This window comes from Protopterus annectens, chromosome 2.part2 (assembly GCF_019279795.1).
Source record: "Protopterus annectens isolate FY-2018-M chromosome 2.part2, PAN1.0, whole genome shotgun sequence".
NCBI classification, from domain to species: Eukaryota; Metazoa; Chordata; order Ceratodontiformes; family Protopteridae; genus Protopterus; species Protopterus annectens.
Window position 1 is genome coordinate 1,016,442,939 of NC_056730.1, and position 16,103 is coordinate 1,016,459,041.

General features: G+C 43.6%; 1 protein-coding gene across 2 annotated transcripts in view; it reads right to left on the bottom strand.

The window, feature by feature from the left end:
- LOC122795868 (hippocampus abundant transcript 1 protein-like) overlaps positions 1-16,103 on the bottom strand; it is a gene marked incomplete in the record, with an annotated part of 997,490 nt that overhangs the window by 516,665 nt on the left and 464,722 nt on the right. For both annotated transcript variants that reach the window (XM_044064280.1, XM_044064281.1), the window contains 1 exon segment: positions 14,414-14,528. In XM_044064280.1, coding sequence (XP_043920215.1) covers positions 14,414-14,528 — 115 coding nt within the window.

Here is a 16,103-nt window from a genome sequence, read left to right on the forward strand (position 1 = left end):
ACACTTAAGATCTTTTTTTGCATTTTTTTTTTTTTTTTTTTTTTTACAGAAGAAATGTTAAAAAACAAGAAATGCTTTTACCACCTAAAATTAAGCACACAATGTAAATTCCAGCCACTAGTCTATAGTCGGTTATGTGTGGTTTCGTGTTTATGGACTGTCGAATATGTGGTGTCGGTGATGTGGTTGTCGGTGTTGTGTGGTTTCGATTATGTCAGGTAGAACCGTTTGCTTAGAGTGAGGCTCCCCAGGAATCCAAAGGTTTTTCATCCCCTGAGTTGTTGTATGGGCAGAGGGTGAGGGGACCTCTAGATTTGATTTGAGATGAGTGGGAGGATGTGTGTGAATCCTACAAAGTTTGATTCAGACCTCACTTTATCTCAGAAAGGAATTTGCCTCAGTCAGTAAAAGCTAGACAGCAGAAATTCTGCAGCTTTCATTGCTTGTCATCATTCAAAATTTCATATCCTTACTGTCTTCCTGAGCTCAGTAGGGTGCTATAAAACACTTTTTTTAGCCCAAAAAATGGAGAAGTCTTGACATTAAGAACTGGGATGAGATGAACTGTACTACTAAATAAACCTACTCTTGGCCAGTGATTTTATGCATTTAACAGCATAATTAAGCAAAATATCAAACTGGGAAGGCAGGCATCATTTCTGTTACTAGTTTTAAATAGTGATAACTGATGAATGAGCAAAGCTGGCAAGCTTCACACTTTACAAGAGTGTGAGGTTGGGGTCCGGAATACTTTTAAGGACAACAACTTTAAACACTTAAGATCTTTTTTTGCATTTTTTTTTTTTTTTTTTTTACAGAAGAAATGTTAAAAAACAAGAAATGCTTTTACCACCTAAAATTAAGCACACAATGTAATTCAGCCACACAAAAAAAACACTAGTCTAAAAAGCCAGAAACCCACAGCACTGTCAGTAAAACTATATGCCTTCATCTTACTTATTAAGGGTATCTAAACTTGTCAGAGATTTGGGATGCATGGGTAGGCTTAAAATAGCCCTTGTAGTCATTAGCCTAGTAAATGTCTATGAACCTATGACATACTGGACCAGTGACAAAAGCCATTTCCCAAAAATGACAAAACAGTTCTTCATCTCAAGAAGGATGCAATACCAGTCTTCTAGCCTGAGACTGATGCATGACTGAAGAAAATCAGCACCATGGAATGATAAACTGCTTGTATTGCACTGTCCTATAATGGAGGATACCACCAAATGAACTAATCAGGTCCTTGTTACAGGAAAGTACAGTTTTGTACCTACCAAAAATGTAGATGTTCGAGTGCATACCCTGCTGCGGTCATCACACACGGGTTATCCTGACGTCAGGTGGTCCCACAGTCGGCCTGAATTCCAAAGTCTTGGTCCGGCGTCGGTTGCTGTTGCTTCTTCCCTGACGTCAGTGCGTCAGGGGTGTACAAGAGGCATCCGACGCCATTTTATTCAGTTTTTCTTGCCCTAGATGTCAGGTGCCCCCCCCAAAAGGTGGTCAGTAGATAGTACCAATAATAAAAGTTTAGCACAAACAAAAATTCCCTCCAGCTATAAGCAAATACACCACAAAGGTTGTATCAGATTTTAAGGTACTGAAAGGTTTCAGTTAGGTCAGAGGGGATGGAGGGGAGGGTAACCTGGACTGCAGCAGGGTATACACTCGAACATCTACATTTATGGTAGGTACAAAACTGTACTATGTTCATCGTGTTACCCTGCTGCAGTCATCACACTTGGGTTGAATCCCAAAGCTAAGGATGGGAGGTGGAGTCAAACAGGGTTAGAGGAGGCTAGAAGGCCCTGCAAAACTGCAGTGGCAAAGCCAGCTCTAGACTTAGAGTAAAGTGGTAAGTGATGGTGTTTGGTGAAGGTGTGTACTGAACTCCAAGTTGCAGCTTCCAGAATATCCTTGGTTGGCACCCCCCTGAAGAAGGCTGTAGATGTAGCTGCTGCCCTGGTGGAGTGGGGCCTTATGCTAGCAGGAACTGGTTTTCCATGATGGGTGTAGCAAAAATGTATGCAATGTCCAATCCATTTGGAAATGGTCTGTTTTGAGATGGCCTTTCCTTGTGATGCTGTAGCATAGGATACAAAAAGCTGGTCAGATTTTCTGAAAACCTTAGTTTTATCCAAGTAGTAACGTAGTTGCCTGTGAATGTCCAAGGAGTGCAGGAGTCTTTCTCCTTTGTTCTGTGGATTTGGGAAGAAGGTGGGTAAATGGATGGTTTGATTTAGAGCCACACTGGATACCACCTTTGGCATAAAGGAGGGGTTAGTTCGTAGAGAAACTCTGTCTTGATGAAAAATGAGGAAAGGCTCTACTGCCATTAGTGCCTGTAGCTCTGAGACTCTTCTAGCTGAAGTAATTGCTAGCAGCAGGGCAGTCTTCCATGATATAAATTTTAAATCAGCTGAGAAAGCTGGCTCAAAAGGTGGAAGCGTAAGTTTTCCAGAACAAAGTTGAGGTCCCAAGTTGGTGTTGGTGCTGTCCTGGGAGGCCTAATGTTTTTGGCCCCTCTGAGGTACTGCCCTAGAAGTGGATGTGAAAATGAGGGAGAATCCGTGTTGTAGTGAGCTGAAATAGCTGAGGCGTGGATTTTAATAGATGAAAAAGAAAGTCCTTTGTGTAACATCTCAGTTAAATATTGTAGAATCTGAGGTATGTCCAGCTGATGGGTATTTTGGCCTTTAGCTTGGTTCCAGGCGCAAAATCTTTTCCATTTGTCTGAGTAGGCTTTCCTGGTGCTGGGCCTCCTGGCCTCCAGAATGACATCCATAACAGCTTGTGAAAGAGGAGCTGGCTGGTTGCTTAGGTGATTTGCCATGCAGCCAAATTTAAGGTTTTGAGCTGGCTGTGTAGAATCTGACTGTCTTGCTGTGTGAGCAGATGAGGAATTTGTGGTAAAATCCATTGTGGGCTGTGGCCCATGTTCCTTAGTAGTGGGTACCAGTGCTGGCGTGGCCAGTCTGGGGCAATGAGTATCATTCAGGTTCTCTCCATCCTGACTTTCAGCAGCACCTTTGTGAGAAGAGGCAATAGAGGAAAGGCATATACTGTCAGCATTTTCCAACTGAATGAGAGTGTGTCCACTTTCAAGCTTGATGGTGAAATCTCCTGGTGCAAAATTTTGATAGCTGATAGTTTTGGGGGTTGGCAAACAGGTCTATGTCTGGGCGCCCCCATTTTTGAGTTATCATTGCAAATACTTGTGGATCTAGTTTCCACTCGTGGGGATCCATGATGTTCCTGCTTAGGTTGTCTGCCAATGTGTTCTTTTTTCCTGGCAGGAATTGTGCTTGTAATTGAACTTGGTAAGCCAGTGCTGTGTTCCACAAGGTCATTGCTTGCCTGCATAGAGGGTAGGAGTGTGTACCCCCTTGCTTGTTTATGTACCACATTACTGTGGTGTTGTCTGTCCTTATTATAAGCTGTCCTGAATGTAAGAGGTCCTTGAAGGCTGTCAGAGCATTCTGTACAGCTAGCATTTCTTTTTGATTGATGTGCAGATTTCTTTGATCTGCAGTCCATATGCCTTGAACGCACTGTCCTGCCATGTGTGCCCCCCAGGCATAGTCCGATGCATCTGTTGTCTTAGTTTGCCTGGCTGGGGGTAAGGTGAAAGGCTGACCCTTGTTCAGGTGACATGCCTGTGACCACCATAGAAACTCCTGTTGAAGGCAGGGAATGAGAGATATCATTGTTTCCAAGCTGTGGCTGTGTTGAGTCCATACGCTTTTCAGGTATCATTGTAATTTCCTCATATGCAGTTTTGCAAATGGTATTAGTAGTATGCAAGATGCCATGAAGCCCAAGGCCTGCAGAATTTTTCTTGTAGGGAGTTGGGTATCTGTTGCCATTATTTTGAAGTACTGAGTTAGTTGTAGTTGTTTGTCTGGTGTCAGAAAAGCCATCTGGGCCGTTGTATTCAAGCTGGCACCCAGGAATGTCATATTTTGTGAGGGCACTAGTTTTGATTTCTTTTCGTTTACTGTGTACCCTAGGCAACTTAGAAAGTGTTTTACAAAAGCCAGATGTTGTAAGAGAATGTCCTTGCTTTCTGCTTGGATGAGGCAGTCATCCATGTATGGGTATATTTGAATTCCTCTTTGTCTGCAGTATGCAATTACTGGTGCCAGGCATTTTGTGAAGACCCTGGGCGCAGTAGATAAGCCAAAGGGCAGTGCAGAGAATTGGTAATGGGTTGAGCCTGCAATGAAACGGAGGTATCTTCTGCAATTTTGTCTGACAGGGACATGCAGGTATGCCTCCTTGAGGTCCAATGTTACTAGCCAAGCTTTCTTGCCAAACATGGGAAGAAGCTGCTGTAGTGTTAGCATCTTGAATTTGGGTACTTGCAAGAAGGTGTTTAGAATCGAAAGGTCCAGAATGGGTCTCCAAGCATTGTCCTTTCTGGGGACTAGAAAGAGCCTTGAGTAAAATCCTTGGCCTTGCTCCTGTGTAGGTACCAGTTGAATGGCTCTCATGACCATGAGAGCCGTAATTTGTTTTTGTGCCTCTGCCCACTGATTTTGTGTCAAGTTTGGCCTTCCTTTTATCCTTGGCAAGTTGTGGAAATGGAATCTGTATCCTTGTGAGATAATGTCTAGGACCCATTTGTCCTTTGTGATGATGCGCCAGTTGTCTGCAAAAAGTGCTAATTTTCCTCCCAAGGGAGCTGCCAAGAGAGCTTTGCTTGGCAGTTTAAGAGGTTTAAGTCATTGTGTTTGTCTTCTAGTAGTTTGGGACCGGTCTTCTCCTCCCTTCTGTGTTGCAGTGCCCCACTGGCGAGGTTTGTAAGGGATTTGTGCTTAACCTCTTTCCCTTGGGCGTCTGTATTTACCCCTCTGTGGTCTGTCAGAAGCTGGAAAGGACCAATTGTTTGTTGGCCAATTTCTGCTGAAGCGTGGGGGTTGTACCTGTAAGAAATCTTTGACCGTCTGCATAGATTTTTGCCTTATCCTCCATTTTCTTTAAAACCTCTTCTGCTTTAACTCCAAATAAGACATCCTGCTGTAAGGGTGCATCTAGTAACTTTGCTTTAACATGATCAGGCAGAGTTTGTTCTTTTAACCAAGCATGCCTACGTATAACAGACCCAGTCACAGCTGCTCTACAGGAAGCTTCCAAGGAATCAAATCCACATTGTAAAGTATGCTTGCCCACCTGTTCAGCTGCATGCAACAGATCCTGCATTTCCTTGAATTCAGACTGTTGAGGGTGCGTGCTAATCTTTTGTTTTACTTGAGACATTAGGAAATGCTGGTATTTCAGCATGTGAAATTGACAATTTAGTGCAATCATAGCTAGAGTAGCTGAGGTGTAAACCTTCTTCCCCCACCTATCTAGTGCTCTGGAGTCCCTTTCAGAGGGTACAGGATTTTTAGCCATAGAAGCCTTAGCCCCTTTGGGACCCTGGTAGATTGTCTCTGGGTCAGCAATAGGGTTTTTGTAAAGGAATTTGTGCGAGTCAGGCACTCTATAATATCTGTCTGGTTTGGCTGGAGCAGGAGGCAGAGAATCTGGATTTAGACTAGATTCTAAGTAAACATCATCCACAATGTCTAAAACTGGAGTGATAGCAAGTGGTCTGTGCTGGGGGAGTAAAAGAAACTCTCGGAGCCTTTTCTTTGAGTCAGAGTAGTCCTGACCTTCCCAGTGGTAAAGTTCCCTCATGGTATGTAAGGTTTCCCCAAAGGAATAGTCTTCAGGGGGAGAAGCTGAGGGAATGGAATCTTCATAGGTTCATACTAGGCTATCTGCCCTGGGGCAATTATAAGCCTAGCCCGATTCTGTATGGCTTACGCCACCCCTTGATTTGAGTATACTGTGCCCTTTTTAAGGTTTAGTTTACTGTGCCTCTGTCTAATAGTGACACGGGAGTAATCCCTGGGACAAACCTACGATCCCCCATCCACTTAGAGATTCTTCTTGAAGAGAGTCAGTGAGGTGCTCTGCCTCACATGAACCGGAATTCTATTCCAGAGCGAAGGGAGCCTCTGGGTTATGAACCTGTCCCTCCAGCAAGTTCTATTTATTTCTGTGCTGAGGTTCAAGTCCCTCGAGCATGTGGCTCTAAGGGATTTAGATTTACTGAGGTGGAGCATGTCCATTAATTCTGGATATGACATAGCTTTGTATGTCAGGCATAGATCGCCTCGCCTCGAAGTAGGCGGTATGCAACTGAGTAGAGCTGGAGTTTTTTTAACCGAGCAGCATATGGCATCTGTTTGAGACCCTTGATCCTCTTGGTGAGATACTTTTGGGGTCTTTCTAATTGCTGCAGGTGTCGGATAAGGTACATCCCAAAAGGGGCATTGTATTCTATGATGGGCCTGATGAGGGATGAATAAAGGGGCACTATTACCTCTCTTGATCTAGATGTGAAACCCTTCGTGATGAGGTGGGCTATGTAGAAGGTCTTTCTAACCACTTTGGCAATGTGGTTTTTAAAGGAGAGATTGCTATCAACTTGGGTCCCCAGGTCCCTAATAACTTTCTCTGTACTTAATGGGTTTCCGCCTATGTGGTAATTTGTGGGCACATTGTTTTTGCCAAAGGGTATGACTATACATTTTTTGGCATTTAGTTTTAAACCATGGCGCTGGCACCAGTTATCTGTCTCTGTGAGACCTTTTTGAAGGATGTTTGTGTCAGCTGGAGAGTTGATTATGGCGCCCAGTTTGCAGTCGTCTGCGAACTTGGTGAGCCATAGTCCTCCCACGTTTGCCTGTTTCCCCCGGAAAAGTATATACCGAACAAGAGTGGTCCCAGGACAGAACCCTGTGGGACGCCACTTGTGACTAGTTTCGAGTCTGACATGGCTCCAGCAACTCTCACTCTGTGGGTTCTGTCTTTGAGCCAGTTTGCGACCCATCTTGTGACATAGGGGTTTATATTTAAGCTGGATAGCTTATCTATGATGCCCGAGTGGGGTATTGTGTCAAATGCCTTTGCAAGGTCCAGATAGGCTGTGTGGACTACCTTCCCTTCATCGATGGCTTTGGTGACTGTTTCAAAGAAGTCAACCAGGTTCAAAAGGCAGGATCTGCCATTGACAAAGCCGAACTGGGTAGGATCTAGTGTCTGTAGGTCCCCAATGTCTTTGTTTATGAGCTCCATGATGATCCTCTCCATAGCCTTGCAGACTAAGCTAGTCAGGCTTATTGGGCGATAGTTTCCAGGGTCCGTAGAGGCTCCACCTTTGTGGAGTGGGACCACTGTTGCTGTACGCCATTCTGTGGGCACATATCCTGTAGTGAGGCTGAGATTGTATAGCTGTTTTATTTGAGGGATTAGTTCCTCTTCAGCATCAGAATCTTCATAAGGGTGAAAGGAGTAATCCTGTTCCTCAGAGGAGCCTGAGGAAATAGACACTTGATCAGAGGAGGCATAATCCTCCTCTTGTCTAGGCCTTTTGTCTGGGGGGGGGGGGGGGGTTTGGGAACCCCTGACTAAAGAAATCAAATCTTCAGCCATTTTAAGCATCTGTTTCTTAGGCATGGGGCCTTGAACTGGAGACTGATGTGCAGTCTTTTTTGGTTTTAGAGGAGTCTTAAGCTTAGCATAAGATTTTATGGTGAGAGTAGTCAGTCTGAAGACACCTTCTGTAACCGAAGGTGTTTCCACAGCACCGGCTTCTCCTTCTGCAATGTTATCGGTAGGGCCTAAAGAAAATGGCTGCATCGGCCTAGAACTCTCTGCTTGAGAATCCGAAGCGGTCTGGGGTTGCAATTCTGCGGTCGCCAGGGGCTGCGCGCCTCACTGAAAACCGGAGAACTGGCGACCAGCCCAGCCGAGGCCTCGGAGTCTGGCTTGGATCTAGGCTGCCTGTCTTTATCTTTGCGTTTTTTATGCACACCGGTAGTCGGTTGCTCCGATGGCATAGTGTAATTAAATTTCCTACCGAAGTAGTGTTGTGTGAAATCAAAGCATCGCTTTATAGTTCGCTTATTGAACCTAGCACAAAACCGACAACCAGTGATGTCGTGGTCTGGGCCTAGGCAAGGTATACAATAAGAATGAAAGTCCTTATGAGGTATTTGCTTCCCACAAGAAATGCAATTGTTAACTTTTTCTGATATTGGACTGAGGCAAGAAAAGGTTTCCTAACGGGGTACTTAGCTTTGAAGACTTCGGACTGAAATTCGATTCAAAAATCTCAGGTGTCGGCCGACCGGCACTTGCGAACTGCTTCTGCTTCGGGCACCGCGCGGCAAGAAAGACTGAAGAAAATGGTGTCGGATGCCTCTTATATACCCCTGGCGCACTGACGTCAGGGAAGAAGCGACAGCAACCGACGCAGGACCAAGACTTTGGAATTCAGGCCGACTGCGGGACCGCTTGACGACAGGACACTCCAAGTGTGATGACTGCAGCAGGGTAACACGATGAACATCCACAGGACTACAGAGAAAGGAAACAGTGTGCTTGATTGACTACCCTTCAAGGATAAATCCTCTGGAGAAGTGCAAAGCAATAACTGTATAGGTTCAACTAGAACAAAGGCATGGAATATTCTTACAACTGGTAAAAGAGTAATGTTAAGGCATATGGAAAAAAACTGAATGACATACCCAAAAAAACCTGAAACATTTGTCACATCTATGGCATTTTCAGAGTACATATCATTGTTGGAGCCTTCCTGTGTCCTGAAAGAGTGCTCTTCAAACTACCTGGAGATATACAGAGCTGCATATATTTTTCTGGTACTTCAGAGTTGTGTACTGGTAATTGTTTGACTAATTTTATATCATTGCTGGCTGACTTCAGAGTTGTGCACTGTTATTTTTGCTTCACTGTATAGTTTTTCAGATCTCTGCTGAAGGTGTTGGTTTCCCCATACCTACCCTCCATATTCCTGTGTTGTTGTTTAAATTTGGAGGTTTTTGCAGTTGCCCACCCCCACTGTAGATTTGATCTGGGACACTCTACCCAGTCCCATCTCTTTACCTCATTCTACCTAATAGACTCCTTCTGCATTGCTTTTAGTCATTTTTAATTTAATTGCATTTTTTAAACTGTTTGGTCTAACATTGCTACATACTCAAGTGTGCTAGCTTGCACTGCATTTGAATTGTTTTGACTGCTGTTTTAGCTACTTTTCTGTATGTATGTATGTATGTATGTATATATATATATATATATATATATATATATATATATATATATATATATATCTATATATATATAATACCTTTCCTGTAACTAGTGTAGTCCAGATTCAGATCTGCTGTATCCAGGACTGTATGTAAGCTTCTGAGCCCCCCCACCAAGCTTTCTGTGTTGGAGGGAAGCCTTCTAGCTTATCAGTGGGAGTGGTAAGCACTAGGTAACCTATCTACCACATAAGGAGTGGTTCTGGCCCAGAAATTTTAGTTACTGGCTGTTTGGGCAGTTTTTCCATCTCTCTCAACTTTCTGATTTAAAAGCCCACATTTGCACTTGTTTCTTCCCTTTCCTGTAACTAGTTTAGTCCAGATACAAATTCTTACTTTTATCACTTGAATTTGCTTATTTGTGATCAGCACATGTTCAGAACTTGTAAGCACTAAATAACCTACTAATTACTACAGCACTCAACCTTCCTCATTACCTAGAGTAAAACAGTTTTGGTACTTACTTTCCTCACTTGCTTAGAGAAAAACAGCTCTTGTACTCACTTTCCTCACTTATCTAGAGGAAAACAGTTTTTTTATTCAGGCATGTCCAAGGGTCAGCTCCCAGTGTTCTCTCCTGTCTATCTGATGAATCTGGGCATCTTGAGGCAATGTAGAAATTGACTCATGTACACAGACAACCCTCTCCTCCTACCAACCAACACTACAACCTGTGAGAGATGCACTTATCTAGCCAAACTGGAGGTAAAGCTCTCTCCAATCAAAACTGAACTTGACAGTCAAGAGGAGAAGGTAAAAACTTGCACCACACTCATCACATTGTCTCACTAAATCTACACCACCAAAATCCACACATAGAAATACAAAAACATTCGCGGAGGCTCTCAATAATCATCTGCTCAAGCAACAGAGACCTCCAAAGCAGAAATGCAGGCAACCTCCACCCACCAACACAACCCAAATGACACATAGCCCACAGACTCAGTGTGCCACTCAACCACAGCCAATAAGGCAAAACAACGTACACAACACACTAGTTATAGGCGACTAGTCAGGCACACTGATGTCCCACTCACCAGGCTAAACAAGGAGAAGGTTACTGTCAAGCTGCCTGTCGAGTTCCAGGATCCGCCACATTACCCACGCACTCAGGTCACTCCACAACAAGTACAAATATGACTCTGTCATTGTCCATGTTGGTGTGAACGACCTGAGACGTACCTCCCTGGACTACATGAAGAGAGACATGGACGAGCTCTCCGATCTTGTAGCCCAGGCAAGTATGACCCTAGCCCTGAGTAGCATTCTGCCATCACCCAGAATGATGCCACAGTACAAGGACAAAATTATTGACTTCAACAATTGGCTAAGCTTCTGGTGCCATTCTAAAGGGATCCAGTATCTGTCTGCCTGGGATGAAATGGTCGAGAGACCACAATGTTTTGCCAGAGATGGCCTGCACCTGTCATCCCTGGGATTCTGGATACCGGCTAAGGTTCCTGCCGCCCCTATAGTGCCTTTTTTAGGCAAGGTTCAAATGACAAATTCACCACCATAATAGGAACAGGCAAGCAAAACTGAGGGTGATGCTACTCAATGCCAGAAGTCTAAATCTCAAAATGCACTCACTTGAGGCACTCCTTAAAATGGAGAACATCGATATCTGTGCAGTGACTGAGACCTGGTTCAAGGCTCCAGAGAGCACCCCTGCACTACCAGGCTATAACTCATACCACACTTTTCAACCATGTAACCTGGACCGGAACACCAAAGGCGGAGGTGTATCCATATTCATTAAGGATATCTACACCTCCAGGCTAGTTGCTCAGCATAATGCAGCCGAGGTTATCCAAGTGCAACTAACTCTGGGCAAAACTGCAATCCAAATTGTAGCTTGCTACAGATCACCCACCATGCCCCAGGATTCCCACTCCTCTTTTCTTGATGAACTGGAAAATATTAGGGTTCAACCAAACACCCTAATAATGGGTGATTTCAACTACCTCACCATTAACTGGGTAAACTACTCATGTACCAACTCCTTCACTCAACGCTTTCTGGAATTCATAAACTCCACTGCACTGGATCAACTTATCCACACCCCCACCAGGGGCAACAATATCCTAGATCTAGTCATTACCAATATGAGTGACCGGTGTTCCACACCTGAAGTCAATGCCTCATTGGTCCGATCTGACCATAAGCTAATTACCCTAGATATCCACCATCCTGCCTCCACCCCCCATTAAGGAAACCATGGTAAAAAATTTCTCCAAAGCCAACTTCATGCTTCTTAAGACAGAAGTGGTGAACTTCATGACACCCATGCAGATGGACAATACAGTTACGACTACTGAATCCTACACAATTGCACTTTATAAGCACTTACATGAGTGCATGAATCATGCTATCCCAAACAGAACCAAGATGCTAGCCTCCAAAAAAAGGAAGTCAATCTGGTGGTCTCCTGCCATTAACAAACTGTACAACAGAAGGAAGAAACTCTTGCAAAAGAGAGTAAAATCCCACGAGTGGAGGAGCACTCTGGTCAGCCTCAGTAAGAAGCTGCAATCCCTGATAAAATCCTCCAAAGCTAGTTACGAAAAAAAATCGCCACTGATTCTAAAGACAACAACAAAGCATTCTATAGCCATGTCAAGAATCTGAATGGCAACACTCAGATCTGCTCTGAGTTACAGCACAATGGCACTAAATATACAGACCCAACTGATAGTGCCAACATCCTGGCAGATAGGTTCAGTGCTAACTTTACCCCCCCCCCCCCCCACACACACACACACACACACACTCCTTAAAGAGCCCATCTCTATACTGGAAGAATGCAAAGTTCCTGTAATCACTGCTGCACAGGTAAATACCACACTCTCCAAAGCCAAGAACACAGCATCCATGGGACCAGACACCATCCCAGGCTGCGTTCTACATGAACTACAGAACGAACTGGCACCCCACCTAAGTACCATGTTCAATCATAGCCCCACCTCAGGCTTTGTGCCTGCTGAATGGCACACAGCAACGGTTATCCCACTCCACAAGGGAGGAGCCACCATGGACCCCGGGAACTACCGCCCCATTAGCCTGACAAGCCTGGTCTGCAAGGCCATGGAACTTATAAACAAAGACATTGGTAATCTCCAAACTCTGGATCCCACCCAGTCTGGGTTTGTAAAAGGAAGATCATGTCTCCTAAACCTGATAGACTTCTTTGAAGCAGTCACCAAAGCCGTAGACAAGGGTAAGGTGGTTCACACAGCCTATCTAGATCTTGCCAAGGCTTTTGACACTATCCCTCACTCTGGAATTATAGATAAACTCACTAAACTAGGTATAAATCCCTATGTCACAAGATGGGTTGTCAACTGGCTCACTGACAGAACCCACTGTGAAAGTAGCAGACTCCAAATCAGATTTCAGACCAGTGACAAGTGGAGTACCACAGGGTTCAGTCCTGGGTCCTCTCCTGTTTGGTAACTACTTCTCTGAAATACAGGCTAACACAGAAGGTCTTTGGCTAACAAATTCGCAGACGACTGCAAACTAGGAGCCATAATCGAAACTCCTAACAATGTGGACATTCTACAAAAGGGCCTCACTGAGACAGATGTCTGGTGTCAAAGCCATGGCCTCAAGCTCAATGCCAAAAAGTGCACTGTCATCCCCTTTGATAAAAACTCTGTACCCATGAACTACAACATAGGCGGTAGTATACTTAACACAAAGTGCGATAAGAGACCTTGGGACCCAGGTGGACAGTAGTCTCTCCTTTGATAATCACATCGGCACAGTAGTCAGGAAATCCTTCTACATGGCACACCTCATCACAAAAGGTTTCTCATCAGAAAAAAATAGGTCATTGTTCCCCTCTACTCATCACTCATTAGACCCATTATAGAGTACAACGCCCCTTTTGGTATGTACCTCACAAGACATCTACAACAACTGGAAAGGCCACAGAAATACCACACAAAGAGGGTTACCGGCCTCAAACAGATGCCCTATGCAGACCGTCTCAAAAAACTCCAGCTTTACTCCATCGCATATCGCCTACTCAGAGGTGATCTCTGCCTAACATACAAAGCTATGTCAAACCCAGCGCTGTTGGACATGCTCCACTTAAAGAAATCCCAATCCCTCCCAGCTACACGCTCTAGGGACCTAAACCTTGTCTCCACAATAAACAGAACATGCCAGAGGGATAGATTCCTGTCCCACAGACTTCCCATACTCTGGAATAAACTACCTATCTATATCAAACAAAGCTCCTCATTAGCACTCTTCAAGAAAAATGTTGATGACTGGATGGGAAATAGGAAATTCACCCCGGGGATCACCTCTGTGGCTCTGCTCGACAGTGGCACAGGAAAATAATTTTCTTGGATGGTGAAAGCCAGGGTACCTTTTTGGCTGGGCTTGTATAGGTCCCAGGGCCAACAGCCTAGTACCTACCTATGAACAGTAATCAAAACCTCAGTAAAAGTTTCAAATGCATGACAAACAGTTCAGCGAGAATAATGTTAATGCCAGACACATCATACTACATACATTTGAAAAATCAACCAACAACTTCCTCTCATATCCATATTCCTTTTTATCCTAGGTAAAAAAAATTTAAAGACAAGAGTATAGTAGTTAAGTACTAGTTCATAGGTAGGTACTAGACTATCAGCCCTAGGGCCTATACAAGCCTAGGCAAAAAGGTACCCTGGCTTTTGCCACCCAAGAAAATTATTTTCCTGTGCCCCTGTCGAGCAGAGCCACAGAAGTGATCCCCGGGGTGAATTTCCCATTTCCCATCCAATCATCAAGATTTTTCTTGAAGAGTGCTAATGAGGAGCGTTGTTTGATATAATTCAACCATCGTCAGCTATGAACTGTACCAGCTGAGCAAACCAGCTGAACAAAAGCAACTTTAAGGACATGATGCATTGAAAAATAGCATAAATTCGTTCATTCAATCTCCTATTACCCAGGGTCATACAGGAACTAAAGCCTTTCCTGGCATTCAATACAGCACAGCAAAATTATTTCTGAAAAAAGACCAGATCCATTGTAGGTCACACATGTATTTCACTTACTTCCTCTCATCAATATGTACACACATAGGTAGCTTTCAGGTTTCTCAACTGAAATACATGGTAGAACAAATGCAAAGGTTAAACTGCACACCATTGAAAATAACTTAATCGGAACTTATGTGGAATGAACTGAAATAAACAATTTTCCATTTACTCATATTAAAAAACAAGTACAATTACAAAACTCACCAATCCATAAGCCATACTTCTTTCTTCTTCCTGTGTCACATCTGCCACATAGGCAAATACTACAGAGAAGGTGACAGAAAAGACTCCTGATACAGAAATCATGGCAAAATACCACCTACAAAGTAAACACAATTAGTCAGAGATTTAGAATTATATAAGAATGTATGCTCAAGTACAAAATGGTTAAGGGTGAGACCTGTGTCGTTGTTTGCTTAAAATTTGTCAGCCAGATACCATCTTTCTCTAAGAGGCCTTTAAGTATGTCCACAATGGAAGGCTAAAACTGAAAGAGGTATAAGCACAGTATGAGGTACTTGTCCACAACAGTTAATCTTAGAGCAGACTGAGAAGACCTGAATCATGCTACTCCCATGGCTTTTATATTCTCTCCAGAATTTGCCCCAACCATCTCCCTTAAAAACCAGAGCCTTCCTCCAAAGACAATTACAAAAAAAAAAGTCCTTAACATGTGTTCCAGTTCCGTCCTGGAGAATGCATGCATGCCCTCCATGTTTGTTTATTTTGCCTCTCAAAGTCTTTCATGACTTTCCAAAATATACTCAAACAGTACTGTATATCTGTGACATGCATATACTCCAAACCCACAGGGAAAACATGGCACAAAAATTATCAGGCATGTTGTTACAGTATCAAACAATTTATAGGGGAACCTTCCTTGGTTGGTCCTATGGTCATGTTTAACCCTTCCACCAACCAAATTTTATTTTTCTTAGAAGATCTGATGCTCACACACAAGCACACTGTGAAATAAGGTACCAATTATTTGAATGTGTAACCCTAGAACAAATAAATTTACTTCTCAACACTAGTACGCTCACTTCCTAAAAATTAACAACTAAAAAATATATGTTGGCATCCCCTAATGCTAACAAATGAAACATAAGCCTATATACTTCTTTGCTGACCAGGTTAGTCCCACTAGGCTGGTGGCCTTTTTTCAGGGACTGCCCAAGGTTCTATTTACACATCTAGGGGAAAATTTGGCCAAGACATCAGGGAACTTTCCATATTTTTCTGACAGGTACTGCAAGATCTCTTACATCCACCTGAGCTACCACCAACTCAAGTCAGAACATCAGATAAACATCTCATCTGATGAGCGACACACTGAAGAGTGCAGCACCCTTAATACTACACTGCAGAGTCCAGCAGCCAATCACTTGAGGTGTGAATATAACCCAATGCTGGTCTTCCAGCACAAAAGGCGAGCATGCTACCTGGTGTGCCACTGACACTGCCAGATATACGACTTATTTAAAACTGTGAACCCTTTTTATTAGGTCCTATCACCAAGTTAAAGCCAAAGCAGTAAACTACTTTAAGCCAGAGAAAAGGCCAAAGACCACTTCTCAGAAGAACCAGTGTGTCAAATGAAGTTACAATCAACTTTGAAGCAGCAATTTCCTCAAAGTATGCAATGGAGAGCAAGTGTCAGTGGTGCAGTTGTCTACAACTGAAAAATTCTTAAAGTAAGCATGGGAAGTACCCCTGCTTCCACTGAAGTTGTCTTTAAATGCAGCATTTTCACAAAGGAAGACAGACGCGTGATGGCAAAAGATGCTGCAGTTTCCAATTCACTTGTAAATTGTTTACCACCATAAATCAGTCCCACACTGGAGAGGAGGGCACAAACACCTACTCAATCACAATGAACATGTGGACTTGTTTA